Source organism: Populus nigra, chromosome 7 (assembly GCF_951802175.1).
Source record: "Populus nigra chromosome 7, ddPopNigr1.1, whole genome shotgun sequence".
Classification (NCBI taxonomy): Eukaryota; Viridiplantae; Streptophyta; class Magnoliopsida; order Malpighiales; family Salicaceae; genus Populus; species Populus nigra.
Window position 1 is genome coordinate 2014175 of NC_084858.1, and position 26065 is coordinate 2040239.

The following is a 26065-nucleotide window of genomic DNA, read 5'->3' on the forward strand; positions in this document are numbered from 1 at the left end:
ACACGTCGTTTGCTTTCTGCAGATTTTGGAACCATGGGTCGCTGAAAAATCAATGTTTCTATTTCCTTTTCATTTTAAAACTCATTTTCAATTTATTGTTGACTCAAAACATCTAGATAATATTCTAAACACCTTGATAATCCATGCCCACAATAAACCCAAAAAATTAAATTCAACCCGAAGCCAAAATTATTCACACGATCAGATCTAGCTTCTCGGAGAAAGGAGAAGGAAAAAAACACAAGGGAAAACTCCACTAATGAAATGGAACCATGGACACAAAAATTGATTATTTTTTTGTCATAATCATCGATAACGACAAATTTCTCTTTTTAAGTCAAAATTTGGTGACCTTCTCTCTCTTCTAATACAAAAAAAGGAAATGAAAAATGAGAAAAATTATCTTTGGCACCAAAATTAAATTTAGAAAAACTAAAGCAATTGTCTACCTAATAGGTAAAAAAAATAAGGGACTAAAATAAACTTTTCAATTGAAATTCTAAGACACCGTCTATTTTATATATGCTTTGCATTTTAGTTCTTTATCTTTCAATTCAACCATTCCTTAAAAAAATGTAATTTGGTGCTAATTTGGGCTAAAAAAAACTTAATTGTATAAAGAAAAAGTTTGAGGACCAAATTAAAATTTTTTTAAAAAATTATTATTTCAATCTACAATAATTTATGGAAGTAAACAATAAATATTGCTACAATGAAAACACCACAAGGCTTTGTGTTTGTTGATTTTCTATAAATACAAACAGTCTCTTGCGTACATCAAATTATATATTACTCTTAATATCACTGCCAGAAGAGTGTAACATGCTCTTGTACGAATGAGCTCTTCGAAGATTAAGAAAGAATTGACTAGCGGTTTCTTGTACAAGGAGAGAGCTACTATAGCCAAGATTTTATTAATTGGCTAAAATTCAAGATTATTGGTTGATATTGACTTGATTAATAACACCCTTCATTTTTACCAGTTTTTAATTAATAACACCCTTTGGTTTGGAAGTTTTTAATTAATAACACCCTTCATTTTTACCAGTTTTGCATCCCAAAAATTAATTATTTTCTTATTCTTCCTCAATCCTAAATTTCTGATTCCAACCTTAGACGTCGGCCTCGGGTGTTAAAGTGAACAATGAGAAAATATTAACCTTTGGACCTTCATTGCAGGTCAGCCAATAAAGCATCTCTTCTGTTCACATCAAAATCTCTAGACGATCATCCATTTACGTACTGCTGATGTTTAAAATCAGGTATATACTCTTTATGTATGGAGAATTCTAACGAGTCCATATCTAGGGTTTCAAAGAGAAAACCCATGTGAAATGCCTCAAGTATCAATTCGGTACCAGTCCACTTATGTATTAAAGCACACTAAATAAGACCAGATCTTCACACTGGTATTGACCGATGGAGGGCAGAATAAATTAAGCAAGCAATACGTGTGTGTGTGTGTGTGTGGAACAAGGACTGGGCATGGACCCTTAAGTCTTTGATCTATATGCATAATATTCTTAATTGTTAGGCCATTTAAATACTATTTACACGGAATTTGCATCGATCTAAGCCTATGTGGATTCCACTTGAATCACTAATAAGATTTGTCAAAGCCCCAGAATTGGCCTGTCAAAGTTTGCCAGTACTTGGCTCAAGTCAAAACGTCCTAGTGCGCTCGATCTTCCACGCTTTGATTGCCTTCTTTTTGCCGCAAAGATGGTTGACCGTTCTTAGGGTTTGTACAGGTTTGGACTTTGGATATTGGCTAGCGAGAATAATAATAAATAAAAAAAGCTTAAATTCAGTGATTCGTTTGCAAATTTGAGAGAGAATTGGATCTTCTAGCAATGAAGGGTTTTTTTTATTGTAGCTACTAATGATGTTCATGCTCTCGGCAATCGCACGAGTGTGAGATCATGCTTGCATGGCATGTGATATCGCACGAGCATTAACTAAAAAATTAAGATGACAGTCAAATAGTTCATAACCCTATCAACAGGATATTCAAAACTTCAAATCCTAATTATAATATAATGGGATGTATGTATGTATGTATGTATGTATGTAGTATAACATTATTAAGCCTTAGGTTGATACATATAAGAATCATCTCACAATAAAAGTTAATTGAATATATTCAAAGAATATGGGAGTTAATTGAATGAATTCAAAGAAAATAAATGTTTGTGAATAATATAAAATCATTTATTTATCTTTATCTAACAAATTCACCATTTGGTTGTTTGACAATAAAGGTTAATTTATCTAACATTTTTTCTTTTTAGGGTTGTGGTTGGTATCCTGATCCTCTGAACGCAATTTGATTGTTTTCTTAGAAGCCCAGTTCTTAAATATAGCTTAATATCTTCTTGGATTAGTTACTCGCACAATAATTTTCTTAATATCAGGGATATTGTTCTTCTCTGGTGACCATCTTCTGCAACTGTAATGGCCACTCACCTGTAAAAACAGGAGTTGACTAACTGTGCCGGAAGAAAAAGAAAGAAAAAAAACGAGAAGAAGAATTAAGACAAATTAATTCGAAACTTATCCCATTTTCTTTCATGAGAAAATGACCAAACTTTTTCAAATTCTCCGTCCCACAAGCCAATTGAATCTATTCTGTGATTTGCTGCTTTCAACTTGAGAAAGTTGGGCAAAAGCCCATTAGCAAAGTTTGCTGTCATGTTCTTCGACGTATCTACATGCTAAGTCAAACTTGGCAATATATCAATATATGTGCACGTATATATAATCATCTCTACTACTTGCTTATGTATTAATCCAGTTAAATACTATGCTCAAATCTTCAATGTCTAACACCTTCATTCTCTGCAACTTTACGCGGCCTCGTATTAGCCATTGATTGATTACATTCTTTCTTTCTTTTCGTGTAAATTTTGAGGGTTCTGGTAGCTTTTAGTGTGCTTCATTTGCTGGTGAAGAAAAGGTCTCTTTGTAGGCTGTGCTCTGTGGATCATTTTCTTTGTTTGTAGACAAGGTATTGCTGTCTTAACATTCTTAAGTAGTTTTCTTTCAGTGTTTCTTGTCCTCGATGGACTATATATATCTCTCTTGCATTCATCTTGTCTGGTTTTGGACAGAGGTGCTCAGGATCTAGGGACCTGAGTTTGACATTGATTGTACTAGAAGTCTTTTCTTTGTCTATTTTTACATTAATTAATCTCTTGGGATTTGAATTGTTAGTTAATGAGCTTTATTTATTTTCTTCTTTTAGAAAATACAAGTTTCGTTTTCAGTTTGTCTGGGATCTTGTTTAATGCCAGAGAGATTAGACTAAGAGTGCGTAGCTAGGGAATACCAAAAACGCAGGGTTAGCCCTTTTATATGGCATCAAAACCGGTTTTAAATTCAAAAATAAATTTTAAAAAATAAAAAATATATATTATTTTAATATATTTTTAAATAAAATCATCATCGCAAGCTTATTTAACAAAATAAAAAATTAACAGGAATATTATTAAATTTATGTAATAATGATACTATATTAATATAAACGTTTAGACCGTGTGACCCTGGATGCCCTTCTCATGGGGTGCTTCTCTTGCGCTTTTTTGCTACATTTCCATTCATTCATATAAATATAATACGAAGGCACAGGATCCGTCACTACACAAACTTCAACTAACACCATCGACATAACTTCTTCATTGCCTTCTTGCTTGGTCTTTCCTTGCTCTTTTTGGACCAGGGTTATTCTGAGCTTTTCTTTGGCTACAACGCTGAAATTCTAACACTTTGTGCTGTTTGGTTGGCAAAAAATCAAGTCTGGTGTTAATTTGAAGCATATTTTCAATACAGTCGAGTTTAAATGCTTATACAAAAGTTGGACATTAAGTATGAATAATGGTTTAAGTTCCATGTATGTTAATTTGATTGCTTTTGCAGGTAAACATTCATTTTAATTGAAATCAAGATATTGGCTTAATCCAGAATTCGACTATGAAAAGCGGGGATGACTTGGAAGGGATGCTTTGTGATTATGTTGGAGGGAAGGCCAAGTCCAAGTTACATAGGATTCCCTCAGCTAGGCTTGTTACAGCTCTTACTTGTCTCCAATTTGCTTTTGCAATTTATGCAACTTTCTTACTATACTACATGAGCCCTACAATAGATTTAAGAGCCAAACCAGACTTTACCTGGGCTACCAGAATCGCACAGCAATGGAAGCAATTTATTATCCCACCCCACGTTCTTGGTCGATACCAAGAAGCTGCTTATCTTGTCAGAGCAGAGATCCAACCAATCAATCCATCACAAGTTTGCGAACATGAAAAGATTGATTTCCAGCAGAAGAAGTCAAATGATTCTCAAATGATTAAGTTGAAGAGAGAGCTGTATGATGAGGTATTGGATTTTCAAAGGAAGTCCGTTGGCACAGAAACACTGTCTGAGCTAATGGCAATGAATTCTAAGTGGGATTTGCGAGGACCCAATAAGGCAAAGGTCACAGTGATCTTAAACCATTTCAAGAGAAAGACACTTTGCGCACAGCTTGATTCTCTGCTTCACCAGACACTTCCTTTCCACCATGTTTGGGTACTTTCATTTGGGAGCCCGAATGAGCTCTCACTAAAGCGAATTGTAGACAGCTATAATGATTCAAGAATCAGTTTCGTTAGTTCTAGCTACGATTTCAAGTATTATGGAAGGTTCCAAATGGCTTTACAAACCGAAGCCGATCTTCTATATATCGTTGATGATGACATGATTCCAGGCAGGAAAATGCTACAGATATTATCGCACGTAGCAGGGACGGAAAAATACAAGAACTCAGTTTTGGGCAGCATAGGAAGGATTTTGCCTTTTAGGCAAAAGGACTTCACATTCCCTAGCTACAGAAAGTTCCGGTCCAAAGAGGCAGGGCTCTATTTGCCTGATCCTGCTTATGATATAACAGTTAATAAAATTGTGCAGGTGGATTTTCTTTCCAGTTCATGGTTTTTATCTGCAGAGCTTGTTAAGACACTATTCGTTGAGGCACCTATGACCTTCAAGACAGGAGAAGATCTGCATCTTAGGTATGACCATTCTTACTACATTTCAATTTTTTGTTTTATTTTGATCACTTGTATTCGGTAATTAAAATTAAAAAAAAAGTGATGGGTTCCTGTAAACTTTGATCTCTAGGAGTCACCCCGCTTTCTTCACATTAATAACAATATTGGTTTAAGCTAGTAGTAACAATTTTTATAAAACATTCATGCAAGTATTATTGAGCTTTTATTGAGTTGGTAACCTGTTCAGTAGTATATTGGCAAGCATTTGAAGTTTTATACCTAAAATCAGGTTTTTTATTAGATGCAATGAGTTTTCAATACAAGAATCTTCATAGACTAGCCTTCCTTTTTTAAAGATGTGGCCAACTTTTCTTCTGTTAGTCACTATCCTGAACTTCGTTAATATAATATTTTCCACTTCGAGATGATGCTCTGTATCCTGTTTCCACCACTGGTATTTCTGTATCCACTAACCTGTCTACATGTTTAATTTGATAAATGAAATGAAAATAACTGTGTTGGAATTAGCACTTCTCTTTTGAGATTCTCTGTAGCACTATCTGCACATTGTGGAGGAATAGTTTGGTTAGGACATAGGAGCAAGTTCAAGTGTACCGTCAGTGGAGGTTGGAGGAGGGTGCACCAATACATCAGTCATGGTTTATTATTTTTTAGCTTTTGGAAATGTGCAAATGGTTTCCAAATCTGAAACTATGGTTATCCATGTAATTTTTAAGTCATTTAACTGCTATAACCATTACCAAAATAACAAGTGATGGTAAAAATGGTATATCATGATAATTGATTGTAGAAGAATTGCAAGTTTTCTCAATATGAGAGAAAAGTGGTTCTCTGGATATCCAACTTCTTCTCTTTTTTCTGTTTTTTTCCTTTAGATTTACTATTCTTTTGTCTTCCTGATTGAGCTTCTAATGTTATGATTTTTATCCAACATATGCAGCTACCAGCTTCAGAAGTACAGGAATGCTGGTTCATTTGTGCTTCCAGTTGATCCAAACGATAAGGAAACATGGGGTGATAGTGAGCACAGGCTTGCTTATGTTTCTGAAACCACTGTAATTTTCAAGGACATAGTTCAAGTCCGAGATGATCAGTGGTGGAAAGCACTGTCTGCTGGTTATGTGACTCAGTGGGCAGCAATGCACCCTCAAAAAATAGATGCACTCTTTTATGCCCACTCGGTCGATGAAGTTAAAGCACTTGCACCACTTCTTGAAAAGTTCAGGTCAACTGCTGGCAAGAAGGCATACATTGCTATCTCTGGAGGCAGTTTTTGCCCTTGTGAAGATGCTGCAACTGCTCTTAATTGGCCTAAAGTGGTTTGCAAAGAGAGAAGATTCAGGATATTTGATTTGGCGGTTGGGGCACAGTCAGATATATCAGACTCGGAAGTGCCAGTGATGCAGGCAGTGTACTCGAGTATGAAAGGATTGATCAAAATTCACAATCCCAGTGTGGTGATCACAGTGAATGACATTGATCCTAATGTGAAGAAAGCCTTGAAAATGGCGACAGAGACTAATGTTAATGGCACAACGATGGTTCTTCTTCCAAGGCCCTCTATATCAAAGGTTCTTTGGATGGCTGATCTAAGATCAGCTGCTTTGCCAAGTAAGGATGCATCCTCACTTTTCTGCCCTTGAAATTATGATCTATATTGTGGAACCTTTCTTTTTATGGATATGACTGACCATACACTTTAATTTGTCGATGCAGACTGGAATAAAATGCGGATTTCTGTTAACATAATCACCCAAAACCGTGCCCCTTCCTTAACAAGACTTCTTGAATCTCTCAGCAATGCTTATTATTTGGGGGATGAAATCCCCATCAGCTTCAACATGGACAGTAGAGTTGATGAGGAAACTATAAGATTGGTGAACTCATTCGATTGGCCTCATGGTCCTAAGACCCTCAGAAGAAGAATCATCCAAGGAGGCCTCATTCGAGCAGTCAGTGAAAGTTGGTACCCTTCTTCTGATGATGATTATGGCCTCCTACTCGAGGATGATATTGAAGTCTCTCCATTCTACTATCTATGGATCAAATATGCTCTTCTGGCCTACCACTATGATCCTCAAGTGTCACTGCCTCAGCTCTCCTCCATCTCGCTTTACACGCCTAGATTGGTGGAGGTGGTGAAAGAAAGGCCTAAATGGAATGCAACTGAGTTCTTCAAGGGGATCCATCCTAACACACCTTATCTACACCAACTACCTTGCAGTTGGGGTGCAATGTTCTTCCCTAAACAATGGAGAGAATTCTATGTTTACATGAACATGAGGTTCACTGAAGACGCCAAGGCAAACCCAGTTCAGATTCCAAAGTCAAGAACAAATGGATGGCAAGCTTCATGGAAGAAGTTCCTCATTGACATGATGTACCTCAGAGGATATGTTAGTCTCTATCCCAACTTTCCAAACCAGGCAAGCTTTTCAACTAATCACATGGAACCAGGGGCTCACATTAGTGCAAAGGACAACGTTGTTAAGCATGACAAGAAAGATTTTGAGGTGCCTCTACTGAAGGAAGATTTTACATCCTTTTTGCCTGATGGCAGGTTGCCTCCAGCATCCAAATTGCCATCACTTAACTTGTTCAACCAGCCTGTTTCGCTTAAGGGTCTAAAAGCAGCTGGAGCTAAGTTGGGCCAAGACGTCCTCAGATGCGACAATGCCACAGAAATTGTGAGTGTGGATCATGAAACAGGTCTGCCTACGCAATGCTCAAAATTCTGATGACTGAAGATTTAGGTGATTGATTAAATTTTTTTCTTCTTTTTAAATCTTTGTAACATTTTTCTGAGCTTTATAGTTTGTCTATAGTCCATACACAAGATTATTTGAGCTATCCAGTTTAGGAAACAGTTGGATTCAAAAGAGGACTGCAGTTTCTTCCTTTATTGGATTTCCCAATCAATGGTTCAATTTCAGTAGCCCTTGTTATCGGCCTTGATTTTGATCGGTAATGACGTCTTAACTTTCTTTCCAAACATGGAAGACAATAACCCTCTGGAATTGGGCCGGGCTTCTGAAGCCAACTAGTTCCGCAAACACCAAAAAACATGGAAGTTTTAATATATTTAAAGTGAATATTTTTTTTAAAAAAATAATTGTTACCATAATTTCAAACACTATAAAAAATTATAATACACTCTAATAATAGACTGATGTAAACAATTCAAGATGAGCTTGCTATGGACATGGACTGTACTTATACCAGTTTAAATTTTATATTCATCTATAGTATTCAGTAAATAGTAAATTTTAAGAGGAAGTTTTAAGAGGAAGTTTGAGAGTGTAATAATAGTTATTTTTTAAAATATTTTTTATTTAAAAATACATTAAAATAATATTTTTTAAAATTATTTTTTATATCAGCACATTAAAATAATCTAAAAATCTAAAAAAATTCATTTTATACAAAAATAATCAAACTTTATTAGAACTTCGGTGCAAACATAGCCCCAAAAAAGATCTATGTCATCAAATGTGACCATTTCTATGGTTATTTAAAACCAATATAATTACATTAATTTTAAGTTACAAACTACAAAAAACTTTTATTCATTATCTCATAATAATCTATATCACTCAGTAACTTGAACAATTATCTTGTAATTTTAATAATGACAAATATTATATTATATTACATTTACTACTCTAAAAAGAATTATAAATCATACACTTCCTAATTAATAAGTGAATATCATGAATTGTATAGTAGATTTATTTAATATACGGTAAGATATTATATGACATCTTCGTAATTTAATTAATACTATACTTATGGTAATTATGAGAATTAAGTATAATTTCAATAAAAAGGCTTATTACATTTGAGAAGATAATTATTATTTAAGTCATAGAATAAATACTTTTAATATATTTAACACATTAGATTGTAAATAAACATTACATCAAGAGATTATTCATAGAATAAGAATGTTAGCTATTTAACTCGTGTTTCGTTTCAAGTGTAATGTTTTTTTAAAAAAATATTAAATGTACATGCTTTTTTAATGTGTTTTTTTATGTAAACTTATAGAAAATCAGTGCAAAATGATAAGATCCCATGAATTAAAATTCTCAACAAATCAAATATCAAAATTTAAAATTTTTTAAAAAAATTAATTACATAAAAGGATCTAAAAAAAATTGAGGGTGAAAAAAAATTAATTAGATCGCAAATAAAAATTTTCAATTAAAATGTTAAATTGAATTGAAAAATAACTTAAAAAAAAAACAAATCAAAAAAATAAGAGCTAAACTGAAAAATATATATATATAAAAAAAAATTGGTTGCATTAATTAATTATGATTGTAAAATAGCTAAATAAGGTGAGTATGAAGCTATCTATATATATTAAACAGATCTTAGAAGCATCACGCATGTATATGAGTTCATAGAAACCTAGTTAGGTTGAGGGAACTTGAGAAAAATCAAGTGAGAGCCGAAAAAGAAAATTTGACTTGCAAAATCCTAGAATTGACCAAAATCTAGCCAAAACGAACCAAGTAGAGCCTAAATCCTACCAAATAACACTTGCATATCATAAGCATCTTTCTTGTAAACTCCATTGGTTATATTATTGCATACCAAGCTACAATTCTACGAAACCCAAGCTACCTACCGGATTTTCACAGTATAGAACAATGTCTGTGCATGTTTTATACAAAATTGTTTCTAAAGTTCTATCATCCAGGTTGAAAAAAAGTTATTCCTTCCATTTTTAGTTCTATCTTATACTGAAAATACTTAAAAACATCTTGAAGTATAATAACATAAAAGATTTAAAAACTCTAAATTTAGATGTGTTGGTTTTATTTATATAAATGCTACTTTTATTTGTTAAAGACCTACTCACCCCTCTCTAAACTTGACTTTTAGTTCTATAACTAGTATTAGAGCCTTAGTCTTTTGAATAAGACTTATCCATCTAAGAAAGAAGATCATGGCCAACTAGCTAAAGGAATTGAGAAGGATCTGCACACTACCAAGGCTCATGTGATATGAAAGATGTGGGAGGTTGCTCGTACAGAAACAACACAACTAAAGGAATCCAAAACCAACACTCTAATATATACAAGATTTTGAGATGTTCAAAAAGGAGCTCGACGAAAGCATCAAAGAGACGAGCGCAAGGTTTGTCACCATTGTTAATGAGTTATAAAATCTTGAGAAAAATAGTCAAAAAACCTAAAAAATTTTGAGGGCTCTACCCAGACATTGGGATTCCAAAGTAATGGTTATTGAAGAGTCAAAAGATTTGAGGACACTCAAATATGATGAGCTTGTTGGCCTCTTATTGCTCATGAGTTCAAATGAAGATTAATTTGACTTTAAGAGGAAAAACATTATAGTCAAGATTTCATATGATGATGATGATGATGATGATGATGATGATGATGATGATATTCTGATTAACATTAAGGTGATGGTGAATATGAATTGGAGGAGATTACTAATTTTTATATCCTGGCAAAATATGACAACGTTGATACCATGGATGGAAATTATTGCATGGCATCATAGCGATATTGACAAGCCAAATGCCTCTCGGGAGTCTCCAATAAGAGCTGAGAACTGTCTTTTTGTGTCCAAATTATTTTAATACAGTTGGTTGGGATGATGGGATGGAGAAGACGACAATTAGAGCTCAGTGTTCCTTGCTCTTTTGGATGTATTTATATATATATAAAAAAAAGTTGTAAATTCCTCTAAATTTTAATTATTTTCAGAGAGAGAGAGAGAGAGAGAGTTTGGCAAGGAGCTTCACCTACCTTCGATGATTTTGAGCAGGCAGGGCTTCAAGGAGATGATTTCTACTCTGTCATGCAACCCATGCCCTTTCACCTAAAAACAAAAAAATAAAATAAAAATAATATTACTAATAACTCTCTACACATGCTTTACAGAGGATAGAAATGGTCGTGAGATACAGAATAGTTTGTGAGATGATGCAGCTCACGATGAGCTTCTTGTGGGACTAGTAGAGGCCCTAGCTGTCGGGAGGCCCGGTCCCTTCAAAAAAACAATCTTGTATCACCATATACATAAGATCAATCTTGCACAAGTCTTTGATTCTTAGGTTGTTCTTATTTCAACGCATATTGAGCTTTGTTTTATGATGATTTCCATTTTTTTTTCCACTGTCACGGCCGGACAAGCGAATGGGACCAGTTTGGGTGGTCAGAAAGTGCAATCAATGTTAATGGCGAAAGCTTATATATGAGCTACTGCACAATGTTGCAGATTCTGTTGTTTTAAAAAACTTGTACATCCCGTTTTCATTAACGCAACATTCAGTAGAGTCAGTACTCATTGTATTGTGAGGATGCTGAAACTTTTCCCATGCAGTTACCTGATAATTTTCTAGTCTTCTCTGCCATCCACTCCATATGTTTTACAGGTGTTAGGCAAAACGGGAGCTTCTGATAATTTTCTAGTCTTCCCTGACACTCTTTTCTTATTTTCTGTCAAATTCAACAGTTACATGTATCTTTTAATTTGACTGTTGGTCATAAACATGGTATGCAGAACCAGGTCTTGATCCAAATTAAAAGAAGAAAAAACGAAACGATTACGTAAATTAGAAAACAAAAATTAAAATTATATGCACAGGCAAATGATGAATGTCAACGTACATTTAAATCCTTAAAATTAATGATTTGTAGTGTAGAAAATAAAAATATCACCCCATATAAATAAAAATGTTAAAACTTAATTTTTCAATCAATTAAGACAAGCTATTTAAGTTTTAATTAAAACAAACCAAATAAAGATACATTAAATATGCTAATATGACAAAATCAACTAATATGCAATTTAAACGATAAGTAATTAAAAGGGAAATTTTGCTTATGATCTAAAATAATTACTAAAAATAACTTAAAAAGCAAAGAAAACAAAATAAATTGATTTGAAAAATCAAAGACAAATCGATAAAATGTAAAAAATAAAGAGAAATTTATTTTACTTTATAAGATGTTTTCCTCAATGATAATTAAATATTAATAATCGATTTGTGATCATAAATAAATTAACCATATAAATTTTTCTATCTATTTTTACTCTTTTTTTAACAGTAATTGTATAATAACCCTTATTAAACATGCAAGATTTAATTATTATGTAACAGTATTAATATTGAGATGGATGTAATTGATTCATGATAATTAAACACGCATAAGAAGTAATTTAATCAAGAATTATATTTTTCAAGTAACAAATAATCAAACATGGGTTTAAAAATTGAATTAACATTTTTGCTATTTAAATTAATTAGTCTTGGATCTTACATAAACTAATCAACTAGCAATAGATTTACAACCAAAAACATATGTGCTTATCATATAGAATTTACATCATCAATCATTAGATTTAATCATAAAAAAACATACAATATTAATGTATCGTAATTAGATATAGAATAATTTTAATCACAAATCCTTATGATAATTTAAAATTCAAAAGTACTAACCTCTTAGGAAAAAAAATTAAGCTTGTTGTAAATTCAAAAAAGAAAAAAGATACAAAAAAAATTCCAAAAACAATAAAACCCCCTATTTCTATTCTCCTATGTTTTTAACGTAATCCCCTACTTCCTAAAGGTTAGGATTGGTTATATATATAATTGAGAAGAAAAAGAAGTTTCTTAGTAAATAATTAATAACTAATTTCTAATTAGATTATTTTAATGCTTTCTTATACTAATATGACTGTAATGACTTGTGTATTGATTTTAAGATTCTAAAGGGATTTCTGGTCATGTAAGACCCTTGCCATATCATTAATAAGTTATCATGTTATCATCTCAACATAAAAGATAGACTGAACTTGCGCATCATTAATAAGTTTGTTGACAGATTTCAAACTCAACTCCAAAGATTTCGTTCTCTCTTGTCTATACAAATTAATGGTTATACCATATATGGATTAAAAACTTGAAATGTCTAGTTTTCAGCTCAACTTTAATCGAATCAAAATTTTATTTTTAGCTCTAGATATGATCTAAATATTACACGATACTTTAGTCTGACAGATTTGCTCTGACCATTTCTAATCCCGCTAAAATTTCTTGTTCAAATTGAATTCCTTATGCAATTAGAATTTACACTTCTTAGCTTCAATAACTTGTCCCAATATACTATTTCTAGGTTTTTCCTTGAAATTATGCTAAAAATATTTTATTTAGATTTTTTAACACTTTGTGTCTCTTGTAACATTGTTAAGTATAGAACAACTTAAAGTAGATTATTTAGAACATAAACATGAAGAAAAAAAAATCTAAGAATAAGATAAATAAAAATAGAATAATACGTGTGCGTAGTAAAATATTATTTGGGACTGAAGTCATCTAAAATATTATGAATGGGTCAAACTTGGTATTGGTGCCTTTTAAAGCAATCATGATCTTGGTCTGTTTCGCTAGAATTTAGATGCATGTTGCCCATCCGTTGCTATCATCACACCCACCAGACAGCCTTCACCACACCAAATTGCCATGATCATTGACCACCACCCCCCCGAATAGGAAAAATAAAATAGAAAAATTATTCCTTTTAAATAAAAAAAAACTAAAAAATATATAATAATATAGAATAGAAAAAAATTCTTAAGCTGAATAAAAATAACCAAAAAAATTATTTTTCTAGAAAGGATATTGTATCGTACATCAAAAGTTCCATGATGATTAAAAGAATCCCGCCTTAACATATATCATGATTTTGAATCTCGAAGATATCAAGTTTCTACGTGAGATTTTCTTGGTCAATTCATGATAAAGTAAAAATTATTAACCACAATCTCGATGGGTATAATTTAGTAATTAAATTTTAGATTTATTTTTTATAAATTACTGGTTTGAATCTTATAAATCTTAAAATTATTAAAAATTTAAATGATTATTAACTTTAGAACTTATAAAATTAGTCAAGATACACGCAAACTAGACCCAACATCTATGTTAATAAAAAAAAATCATTAATCACTCAAAGTTGCTACTGTATATCATGTAAAAGATTTATAAAGCCTACGGTCTATTTATTTTTTCCTGAAATTCAGTGTATATCTCTGATTTTGTCCCCATCTTTGTTTTTTTTTTTTTCGATTCTTAGTTTTTGTTGGGTTCAATTTAAAAAAAAACATTATTTTTTTATATTTTTAAATTATTTTAATATACTATGTTAAATACTCAATATCTTATAGTTTTACCTTAAATCTGCACAACATGACATATCTTGGAGTCTTTTTATTATTATTATTCAGTAATTCACCTTACGAAATAGGATATTATTGATTTAATTTTGTCTGATTATTGATTTGATAGGTTACATTATTAGATTTACAGCAGAAGAATGGGAAAAATTGAGCTGTGTTATGATTTATTTAGAGCTAAAATTAATAAAATGGTAAAAAAGTGAATGGGTACTGTCTATTAAAAGAATAAAAAACATTTATACTCAACTCAACAAATTAATTGTTTGTGGTAGAGCAAACACCCGATACATGCATTAACTTTTTTATGACAAATTAAACAAGAGAGTCCTTTGTTGATTTCTTGGCGTCATGGCTGATTTCTTTATCTTGCATGCCCAAAATTGGAGTGCTATCCTTATCTTTCATCTGAAACAAACAAGGAGTAGCAATTTGTTTTCAATTCCTAAATAATGAGCAGAGATATTCATGTCAAAAGATCAGTAGTGTGTATATATATATATATAGTACCTGGGAAGCTAGCGAAAGGTCCACTGATTGTTTCTTTTTATTCTCTTGGACGCAGAAATATGAATATAGGCCCATGCCAAAAATGGCAACTAGTATTCCAATGATGTTTCTCATTGTGAAAGGATCATGTAACAGAGTGTACCCAAAGCCAAGAACAAGGCAAGTTTTGAGGTGTCCAAGCACTTGATAAGTAACTGGTGAGGTCTTGCCGATAACCATGAATGTGCTGAAGTTCACAGACACAGATATAATGCATGAAAGTATAATGAATGCCTGCAATGTTTTTCAAGGATAAATGCTTTCTGTCACTCTTTCATTTGTATATATATAGTCAGAGCACGAAAACACGAACAAGAGAGAGATGGGAATAGGATAAATACCAAGACTAGTGAAGAATATTTGTATGCAAAGACGTTCTTTCTGGTGAGGAATTGATCCACCAAGGGGCCTGATACAAAGAGAATTGCTGCTTGAAATGGGGCTGACTGGTAAAGCAGCTGTGTGGAAGACACATTTAGCCTCTTTTGTATTGTACTTGTCAGCTGATCAAGAATTAATCAAGTTAAGAATGAACTTGTCCCCCTAGGCGCAGCATTAGCAGGCTAATGATTTTCTTGAAATATATATGTAGTTTATGAAGTCAAACAAGTTTGTTTTCATTTTCAAAGTCAAATTATTCCCCGAGATCATTACCAGCTGAAGTATGATAATGTAACACCGAATTGAAGTGTAAACAATCAATGGCGCATGCATAGAAAGGATACAATTTGCCCAACGCAAGTTGTTATAATGGCTAGGAGAGAGAGAATTGTTCCAACGAAGTTGAGCTGGAGATCAGTCACAGAGGCAATGCCAACTCCAACAAGCAAGACAAAGAGCGACAGCTTTATCTTCTGGCTGCGATAAGTAGAGAATATGATAGAGTGCTTGGAGAAAAATCATATAACATTAAAGCAATACAAGCTGTATATTGATATCTGATCTGATATTTATATAAAAATATGCAGGACTGTAGTAACCTGAATTGCTTCTTCAGGAACAGAGTTTCCAATAGGACAGTGAATGGTATGATTGCAAGTTTGGTCATCTGCAATATAAAGAAGAAGAAGAAGAAGAAAACATCTCCAGGACCAAGAGCGAGTAAAAGATAAAAAAAAACTGTATCAACTTGGCGAACCGATTTGGAAGTGAAAGTAGAATTAAGGTTTACCTGGTAGAATCCAATAGAATTGAACCCAAGACTCAAGTTGAGAAGTCCAATAGAAACCCCATTTAGAATTCCAAAGAGCATCACAGGCTTCATGTCAATGGATTTGGACTCAAACAAATTGAGACGCTGTGCCGCATGAAGTGTGCAGAATGTTACCATGAGGTGCCAGCTAGTGAGAGTTGTAGCTGCAACATCCAAGGAAAAAAGAAAGGTAATTTTTTTCTGCTTTCTTATTGTGAGAAATCCAATAAAAGGCTTCAATTCGCAACTCCCGGTTCTTAATGACAATGGCAAAATGAAAAGAAATCTTCACAAGAATGCATGCCCTCTTAATTTGTGCAGGTAACAAGTTTTTACCAAATGGGAATCCGAGATTGCTCATCAAAGCTTTGTTGCAAATGACAATGGAGACAGATGATGCAACTGAAAGGAACAGGGCCCCAATAACACCCAATTGGAAGCTCGGCATTTCTCCCATCTCACGGAGAATTATACCTGCGAAAAGATAAGATCTGAGAGATGACATACTTCTAACTAGCATAGCATATGCTTGCCTGTATCATAGAGTCAATAAATATATAATTCTATGATAAATTAACACATATTTTTTTACTTAAATTGGATAATTAGTGTAAACTGCAAGAGAAATATTAGTTAACAAGAAAACTATTTCAAGATTAAGGATAGGTAAGCTTCATCAAAGTAGTTATAGCTCTGTGAAATGATAAAACAACTGCGGTTGGTGATGATGATGATTGAGTCTACGCATGATTGAGTTTAGTACGTAGTGCTCCATTGTTAATGAAGTGTAGAATTCACATATGACGTCTTAACGTAAGGTGGTTCTGTCCCAACTTAACGTAAGGTTAATTAGATAAGTAAGAACAAAACCTTAATATATAATTTATATGCTTTTATAATTGATTGGCCATAGCTACGCGTATTAATTGATTAGTTGGCTAGCTAAGCAACTTTCCTTCAGAAGGAACAATTCTGAGGCTACATGGACAATGAGAGTGTTGATCATGGACTACAAAAACAGACACACATATACAGGGTACATGCACATGAAGTACCTTGAACGAAGATAAATTTGCTGGGAGTTGCGAGGAGCCCTGAAAACTCAAAGAAAACAGAAATGTTGTGTATGGGAGCTCTAAGCAGCCCTGGAAACTCACAAAGAAAACATCACTATCACCTAGTTAAAACAAGTGTATTTGTAGATTCGATTTATACAAAGTATACAAACCTTGGAATTCTTTATCTGCCTCTGTACTTACAATAAATGCAGGGCCCCTACAACTCAATGCAGTCACCGGAATCCGGGAGATAAACTTAAAGCAAGTTTTTGGAGATGAAATGGGCTTGAAATGTGTATGCCTGTGTGTTTGGTTATATGGTGGGGAGGTTGTATGACAAAGCAACTTTAGCACCCGCACCCTTAAATTTTTAGGCAACAAAGCTTTGTGCCTAACTCTTTAATGATTATTTTTACTATGTGGGATTGTTCGGTTTTTTGTTTTATTTTGATCTCCCATGATTTCACTTACTTCCAGAAGGAAGTAGGTTGAGGCAAGATTACAGTCAACAAGGTAAATTTTCAGTTTCAAATGATTAAGACACAATTTTCAGCTAATTTCCCCTCTTGTTTATCCCATTTTACGTGGAAGTTTCCCATACAAATTACCTAATGTGGAATTTACAGTGAGGATAGGTCCTCCCGTAAGGTAATGATCTAGCTAATCTACTACCAGCTATACCTTTAACTCTTGACAATTATGAGGATGCTAGCCGAGTCGTAGGACACAAGGAAGGAAGGTGAGATGAACATATCTTACATGCTAGTGAGAGATATCTGCCAATGCAAGCAAAAAGTTTGCCTTCAAAATCAATTAGTGTTCGGTGAGAGAACTTGAATCTCACTCCAAAACAATACATGGCTACCTCACCATCGCCAACCAGACAATTTAAAAAAGGCCCTTCTCGCATTAACAATTAATTCAACTAATTTGACTTTGGTGTTGCACCAAAGCCCACTGTTCATATTATTAGTATAACAAATGTTCAGGTTAATTTTTCAAAATATTCACTCTGGCTCGGCACTTGGTGGGTTCATAATTTACCGAAGCAAAGTGACCGACTTATTGGTGGAGCCTTCGATTTTTGGGTCTCACCGACCACAAAGAGTTTTTCAATCTTTATAAAGTCTCTATCTCTCATCTAGTTTTTTAATATCTTACGATTTGATTAGGATATGTTATTAGGATATTTGTAACAGTCAATTCCATTTTAGAGTGTGTTTATGATTGTAATATGATACAGTTTTTTATAATTTAAATAATAAAATTAAATATTTTTTAAAATTATAATCGATTTAAAAATATCTACAACCAACCACACTACAGTATTAAATGAAACCCTAATGATATTATTTTATAGCATGAATATCCTAAAACTTTCAAGAATAATTTTCATAAAACAATCTACAAGATGCAAAGACAACATATTTAGAGAGGGACAATAACATTGACTTGAGATATGCTTCTAAAAAAAAGGTATAGACACTATATTCATAAACTAAATGACATGTTAGATGAATTACATGGTTCATATATTTTTAGTAAAATTAATTTGAAAAGTGGATATCATAAAATTAGAATGAGATGAATGAAAAATTGATTTTAAGATTAAGTATAGTTTGTATGAATGAGCTAATACACTTAGCATATTTATGAGATTAATGAATCTGTTTTGCGTGCATTATAAGCAGGTTTATTATTATTTATTTTGATTATATTTTAGTATATAATAAAAGTATAGATGAGCATATCGAATATTTGTGTTATGTGCTTAATGCTTTAAAAAATGAAAAATTATGCTAATTTAGATAAGTGTACTTTTTAATGGAAAAGATTGTATTTCTTGGATATGTTATTAGTCCAAAAGTTATTGAGATATATGAGAAAAAAAAGGTAAAGGCTATCCAATAATGGACCATATCTAAGTTATTACTGAGGTAAAAAGTTTTTATAGTGTAACTAATTTTTATATGAGATTTGTTCAGGATTTTAGCATGCTAGCCACACCACTTATAAAAGTTGTTAAGAAATATATTGGGTTTAAATGGGGGTATTGAACAATAGAATGCATTTAATTTAATTAAAAAAAAGACTATATTGAACATTTTTATTAGCATTACCTGATTTTTCTAAAGCTTTTAAATTTGAGTGTAATGCATCAATAATTGGTATTAAAGCTTTTTTAATGCTAGAGAAGTGACCAATTATCTATATTATTAAAAATCTTAATAGAAAAATATTAAATCACCCAACTTATGATAAGAAGTTTTATTTATCGGTGAGGACTTTGGAGATTTGGCAACCTTACTTATGACCAAAAGAATTCATTATCTATTTGGATCACTAGTCACTAAAGCACTTAAAGAGATAAGGTAAGTTGAATAGGAGGCATGCCAAATGGGTAAAATTCCTTGAAATCTTTTCATGTATGATTAAGTACAAACTAAGTAATGATAATATAGTGGTCGATGCATTATCTAGGAGGTATGTTATGTTTTCTACTTTGAAAGCAAAATTACTAGGTTTTGAGCATATTAAATATTTGGATGTCAAAGATAGTGATTTTTCTAATATGTATAATATAAATAAGAAATCATCTTATGGTAAGTTTTATAAACTTGATGGTTATTTGTTTAGATAGAATAAATGCGTGTGTATAATAGTTTTATGCGTGAATTGCTTTTGCATAAAGCTTGTAGGGTAGTTTAATAAGAAACTTTGGCGTTAGAAAGACTTGAAAGATTTTACATGAGCATGTTTATTGGTCTAAAATAAAACATGATATACAAATGGTATATGATAGATGTATCACGTCTAGAGAAGTTAAATCTAGGGTCTTATCACATGAGTTATACACTTCTTTACTTGTAACTAAAGAATATTGGGTAGATATTTCCATGAACTTATCTTAGGTCTACCTAGTTTAAAAAGGGTAAGGATTCAATTCTTGTGGTTATAGATAGGTTTTCTAATATGTCAGATGATGAGAATCATCAAACAACACCACATGATCCATTACATGTGCTGATTAGACCTATTACAAAGTTAAGAGCTAAAATGGTTAAATAGGTATTTAATAGGATAATTTAAGATATTTGAGCTGTATTTCTTACAAGACTTGTAAATTCAACTTATTTTCCTACTTGCACGTGGATTGGGCATATTTTTCTAATGTGTAATTTTATGTTAACAAGTATAATTTTTAATATGACCAGTTGATCGGGTTGATACTTTTCAAGATGATTCTAAAAGCCTTTCTATATGGTTAAAATTGCATAGCGATCAACATTAGAAAGCCCTTGCAATAAAGACCAGAAGATACTATACAGAAATTGCATTAATTTCCTAGTTGATTTAGGATTTTATTTCCCCTATTTTATTTATAAATCTTTTGTTATTTTTTCAACCTTATTTAAAAGGTTCTACCTAGTATAAAAAGGTTTATTTAGCTTGTATTTAAGTTTTTTTTTATATAAAAAAGATAAATTGATTATTCAGAAATAAAAACTTATGAATAAGAGTTTACTTTTACTTTTGGTTCCTCATGAAACTTTTTTTTCAAGAACGTATTGAAGATCAACTGTCTTTATAACGTTCATTCTTATAAATATGGTTTTTGGTTCGTTATAACCAATGAGTCAAGATTTTATCCTTATACCTTCAATTCTTAATTTATTATAATCAATGTGTTGGGGGTTTTCATCCAATAACTACGATTTTTTAGTTAAGGTAATTAATGAGTCAGGTTCTTTTCAACTTGCTTGTAGTTTTCTTAAATATTTTTTTTTTCTTATGTGTGGGACAACAATTCCATTAAATTGAGGACTAAAATTTGGTAATGGCAATGAAATTGTTAGGAGTGTTGTGTTTTATTAAAGTGAAAAATAGATAATCTTCATTTGGAATTATTTCATTTTTAGGGGAAATGATGGAAAAAAAGGATTTCCAAACAAATACATAATAATGTCTAACATCATCGGAAAATTTACTATTACTATCAATGGTGTTAGTGGGCCTTCATGCCAAAAGCAAAGGACATGACGATGCCACTGCCAACTTACCCTCTCCTCTTCTTCCCTTTCTTGTCTAATCTAATCATCGGTGCTCTCTCAAGTAAAATCTTACCATAATTTTTGTTTTTACATTAGTTAATCTTGTTATTGCTACATTACACTAGCATAACATATTTTGTCATCTTTGAAAAAATAATAATAAATCATATTCGAAATATTCTGATAACATTTAATTGAAAAACTCGTAAGTAAATGTCCAATTAGTTTGTTGCAGTAATAGTAGTAAGTAATTCACTGTAATTAGTTGATCACTAGTTTTTTTACCTACGTCATGCTGCGGTTTAAGTATTTTTTTCTAACTTCAAAAAATATTAAAATAAATCAAGACGATGATATACCAGACAATAATTTTTTTAAAATAAATATTGAGAAATTAATTTAATTTAATTTAAAAAATTTATATTAAAAAAAGCTAAATCTAACATAGAATGAAATATAAAAAGGCCCGACATCTTTTTAAAAATAGTGAAAATCCTATATAAAGAAAACAAATTACTAAGCTCAATATCTAATTAAATTAAATACCAAATGATAAAATTGAAAAAATAAGTTTAAAAAAGAAAAAAAATTAATGAACTCAGGCGAATCTCTTAAACTTAGATTAATCTTTCAAATTCGTAACCCGTTAAATCCTAAATTTGAAGTCATTTAGGAAGTTCAATTTAATGTTAAATGATGAAATAAAAAAAATTAATTTTAAAACCTTGTCAAGGTTAAAACAAATAGTCAAAGGGATGAAGATAAAATATGATATGTAAAAATAATGAAAGAGGATAAAAATGTAAAAAAGAAAAAAGAAAATTCATTCTAAAAACCATCTCAAATAAAATAAATAGCAATCAAAAGAATGATAATCAAATATGAAATGAAAAAAAATGATGGAGGATGAAATCGAAAAACAAATTCAATTCTTTAAACTAATTCAAATAAAAAAATAGCAATTAAAAAAAAACAAATCCTTAGAAGAAAAATTGAAAAGTTGTTGTGAAATGTTGCAAGGGTAAGCACGAAAACTAAGGAAAAGAGAAAAAGAAAAGGAAAAAAATTACAGTCAATAATTGTCAAACCGCGGGGAATTAAGCCACATGCGTCACCTAGAAAGGTAACCCTCGCTATTGTGAATCAGAATGCACCAAGATAGGTGATTTTTATCTGTCTTGAGCCTCCATAATCGTCGTCCAAAAATAACAAGGTGGCTCACTTGTTGGTACATTCGTAGAATGCACTATCATCTTTTTTTTTTTGTAGAATGCCCCCAACATTTTTTTTTCTTATTTGTTTATTAAGTAAACGATAAAATTGTCCCTAAAATCACATAATAATTCCCAAAAAGGTGATGACCAATATGCCCCTAAAATCAAGCTTTAAAACTTTTTATTCCAATGTCAACAGAGTAGTTACATTGTGCATACTAAAAGGAAATAATGAAAAAGACCCTTAGATCAAAGTTATTTTCATTGCTTTTATGGGTAACTAAGTAATTTAACTATGTAAAAAATTGTAAAAAAACCAAGACACCCCCAAGTAAATCTAAAATAACAAATGAATCTAGGGAAAAGATTATTTTACACCTGGAAGACAACATTGTATGATTTTATGTGAAGGACAAAGTTATCAATTCACTATTATAATCAACGGTCATTAAAGGCATAACTATAATGGTTTTTCCACATGGCTTAGGTTCTGTTAATTAGAGTAATTGTTTCATGTTTCACTGCTAGTCATACCAAAACAACCAAAAAACATTTAACTGTAAAACAAGTTGTACATGTGTTACAAATTTATTTTATATTTGAAAGTAATGTTTTAATTGTGAACTCAAAATTTAATGAATATAAAATAAATATTTGTTTTTCAAATACAGGGACTATGACATAGACTATGATATATTCAATCAATTTAAACTAAACTAATTTAACCTGTCAAATCGACGACTCGGATTTTAAACTCAATTGGACTTAATAACATTGTTTTTCTAAAATAATTTTTGGTTAATTGTATAGAAACAAATATACACTATTATAAAAAAAAAACATATAGTATTTTAAAAAAATAATGATATGTTAAAAAAAGACTTGTTAATATTATAAAAAAAACAATTATATTGCTATTTAAAAACAAAGTAAAAGTTTAATGGTATTTAATAAAATAACATCTAAAATATGTTCTTAATTAATTTAAGAATTTAGTAAACTAATATATTAATAATATTTTAAACTAATTAATTGTAAAAATATAAAAATTTAAATTAATAAAAAAACAGGTCAGATACACAGGTTCTGATCTGAATTAAAAGGTGCAAGCGCACTTGAGAATTTTTTTTATGATTATGCGTTGTCACTCCTATTTTTGTAATTAAGAAGGTGACAAGTCATCTATTTTTGCTTATAATCTATCTACCACTATGGTGGCTAAAAAATTATATAAGGGTTTTTTTCTTGAAAAATCTCTATTTCAATCAATTTTCACCCAAAAACACCATAAAAAACAATAAAAACCATCCACCAATCCTCAAACACCTTATAATGACTAAAAACAAAATCAACTAAATCTTAAAAATCAAAATTGAACTTAATCTGTAGATTGTGTGATATTTAAAAGGAAAAACAACTAGTATTGAACTTTTCTTGTCTAATAAAACTCTTTAACATCAAATTTGATTATTTTTGCTATAAGAATTGTTACAACTAACAACTTCTCTCTCTTCTACTGTTATCCAGCGAAATCCCTTTTCTCTCAAATCAATTGACTAAAAAATAAATAAAATGAACTTTAGAATTGAAAAGAAAATTGGCTTGAATTTAGGGTGAGTTATGTGTTTTTTTCTGTATTTTATATTTGAGTCTTCTATCTTTTAATTTACTATTTTTTTGGTAATTTAAAACTTAATTTCATCTCATTAGATCATTAAAGCATTCAAGTGAAAGAAAAATATGAAAAGAAAAAAAGGCAAGGTACTTTATGAACTTCAACTCATATGCCTCCATTTTATTTTGATTGGTCATTAAATGCATACCATCATGTGAGCCGATTTGCTAACATGTATGGGGGTGTCTTCGATAACATATGTTATTGCCATGTATGTATATATAGAGTCCGGGGACAAACCTCATATGAGTCACTCTACTATATATAATTTCTATATTAGTCCCCTCAACTTCCAATTTTATCAATGAGGTCTCCTATCTCTATACTTTTTCTCAACCGATCCCTTTCCTAAGAAAATTGGATGAATGTCATTTATAACAATGCAACGGACAATCTTTAGGTGTGGAAATACCTAACCTCTCCATTCACACATGAAAGAAGACATGTAAAATCAAAGTACAGACTTGCCTTAGTTGCCCAGACTCTAGTTTTGCCAAATTTTTCTGCAATTGAAAGCAGTAATTTGGTACTTTTCCACCCAAGACTAGGGAAAAATCAGGCCCTAACTAGCATGAGCAACACTAATGATATCTCCTAAATTTTATTTTATTTTATTTTAATTAGAGAATATCATTGACAAAAATATATGTAGATGGGGACCATTGCTAATATATATATATATATATATATATATATATATATATATATATAATAACAAAATTATAAATGCTATACATATTTATGTGTATTATATTAATATTAAGAGATGTATATATTTCATTGCATTAAAAAGAAAAGAATATTAATGTTGTATATACATATGTGTGACAGATACAAATTTATATATATCGAGTTTGGTTTGGTTTGGTTTGGGTTGAGTTTTGAATTAAGTTTGAAAATACATTATTCATTATTCATTGAATTAAATAAATATTCAAAAAATTCACTTATTATAATCAATATTTATCAAATTCATATTAATTATACATTATGATTATTAGAGATGAAATCCACGTGAATGATTGATGAAGCGAGACATACCATAAGAAAACCGGGGGCTAACAATAAAAACTTATAACACATACTAAAATGAGTGGGACATAGCATAAGAAAACCTTATATGTTTCAAATAATGATTAATTTATCAAAATTTGTTAAGGATTAAAACTATTCAATGATAGAGGACTAAAAAGAAAAATACAGAGAAACATAATATATCTAATATTCGGAAGCAAAGTTCATTTTAGTCTAAAGGTTTATTTTTTTTATTTTTAAGTCCTTTTATTAATTCCTAATTAACATATGTTTATTTAATAAAGAATAATATAATTTTATTTGTACCGTAGATATAGGCAGCCTCTCTAACAAAAGATTTGCCATTAATTACTTTTTTATTATAGTATTAATTACTTTATTTTAATCTAATTAAATTTATGTACTTGCTTTATATTTATTATCTTATTAGAGATATAAATTTAACACAAAATAACTTAGAGGACGACAAAAAAAAATATTTTGAATTGTTTTTAATAATGTAATTTTAGAAAGGTTTTAAATATTTTTAATTGTTTTTAATAATTTAATTTTAGAGAGGTTTTAAAATATTTTTATAAGAATAAAAATTTATTATCAAACAATAATGAATAAAATTGAGGTTTGCCTTTTCCAATAACGTGGGAGAATTTCTTAAGATGCTATATGTTAATTGTTTTTTAAATGAGGAAAATATATTTTACTTATTTTTATTCTATTACTTTTCATTATTAATTAAAAAAATTAGTAATTAGAAAAATAATTATGGTAGAGAATTTATTATTATTAGGGTAACATAATCCAAATTATTGATTTGATACATTTATTATTATTAGGGTAACATTAATCCAAATTAATTTAATACATCCCTGCGTAAATATTTTTTAAAGATATTATATTGATGTTTTTTTTAATTTCTTTCTTTATTTTATTTATTTATCATATATTTAGTTTTTTTTACTATTTATGATTTCTCTTTTTTTTATTTTAAAAAAATACAATTTTTTCGAGCAAAACCCTAGTTGA

The 26065-nt window shown here is 30.8% G+C and overlaps 2 protein-coding genes and 1 long non-coding RNA gene across 6 annotated transcripts in view; 2 read left to right on the plus strand and 1 right to left on the minus strand.

Annotated features, from left to right (window-relative positions):
• The window catches only part of LOC133698957 (uncharacterized), an 89821-nt gene that overhangs the window by 54812 nt on the left and 8944 nt on the right, over positions 1 to 26065 (plus strand). The window lies entirely within an intron of this gene.
• On the plus strand, positions 3631 to 7983 carry LOC133699074 (uncharacterized). The gene is made up of 3 exons (XM_062122210.1): positions 3631 to 5048; positions 5989 to 6659; positions 6765 to 7983. Exons 1-3 carry the CDS (start codon positions 3970 to 3972, stop codon positions 7784 to 7786), a joined length of 2772 nt encoding a protein of 923 aa, XP_061978194.1. The 5' UTR covers positions 3631 to 3969; the 3' UTR covers positions 7787 to 7983.
• LOC133698674 (UDP-xylose transporter 1-like) lies at positions 14467 to 17419 on the minus strand. 4 transcript variants are annotated; one of them, XM_062121691.1, is made up of 9 exons: positions 17237 to 17419; positions 17064 to 17102; positions 16345 to 16482; positions 15988 to 16172; positions 15797 to 15864; positions 15542 to 15674; positions 15158 to 15319; positions 14778 to 15050; positions 14467 to 14675 (listed from the first exon to the last, which is right to left on the minus strand). In XM_062121691.1, the coding sequence occupies exons 3-9, from the start codon at positions 16463 to 16465 to the stop codon at positions 14583 to 14585; spliced, it is 1035 nt and encodes a 344-aa protein (XP_061977675.1). In that variant the 5' UTR covers positions 16466 to 16482; positions 17064 to 17102; positions 17237 to 17419; the 3' UTR covers positions 14467 to 14582. The 4 variants fall into 4 exon arrangements, with proteins under 4 accessions (XP_061977675.1, XP_061977673.1, XP_061977674.1 ...); XM_062121689.1 differs by having other exon boundaries at positions 17064 to 17153; XM_062121690.1 differs by having other exon boundaries at positions 17064 to 17153; positions 17268 to 17418.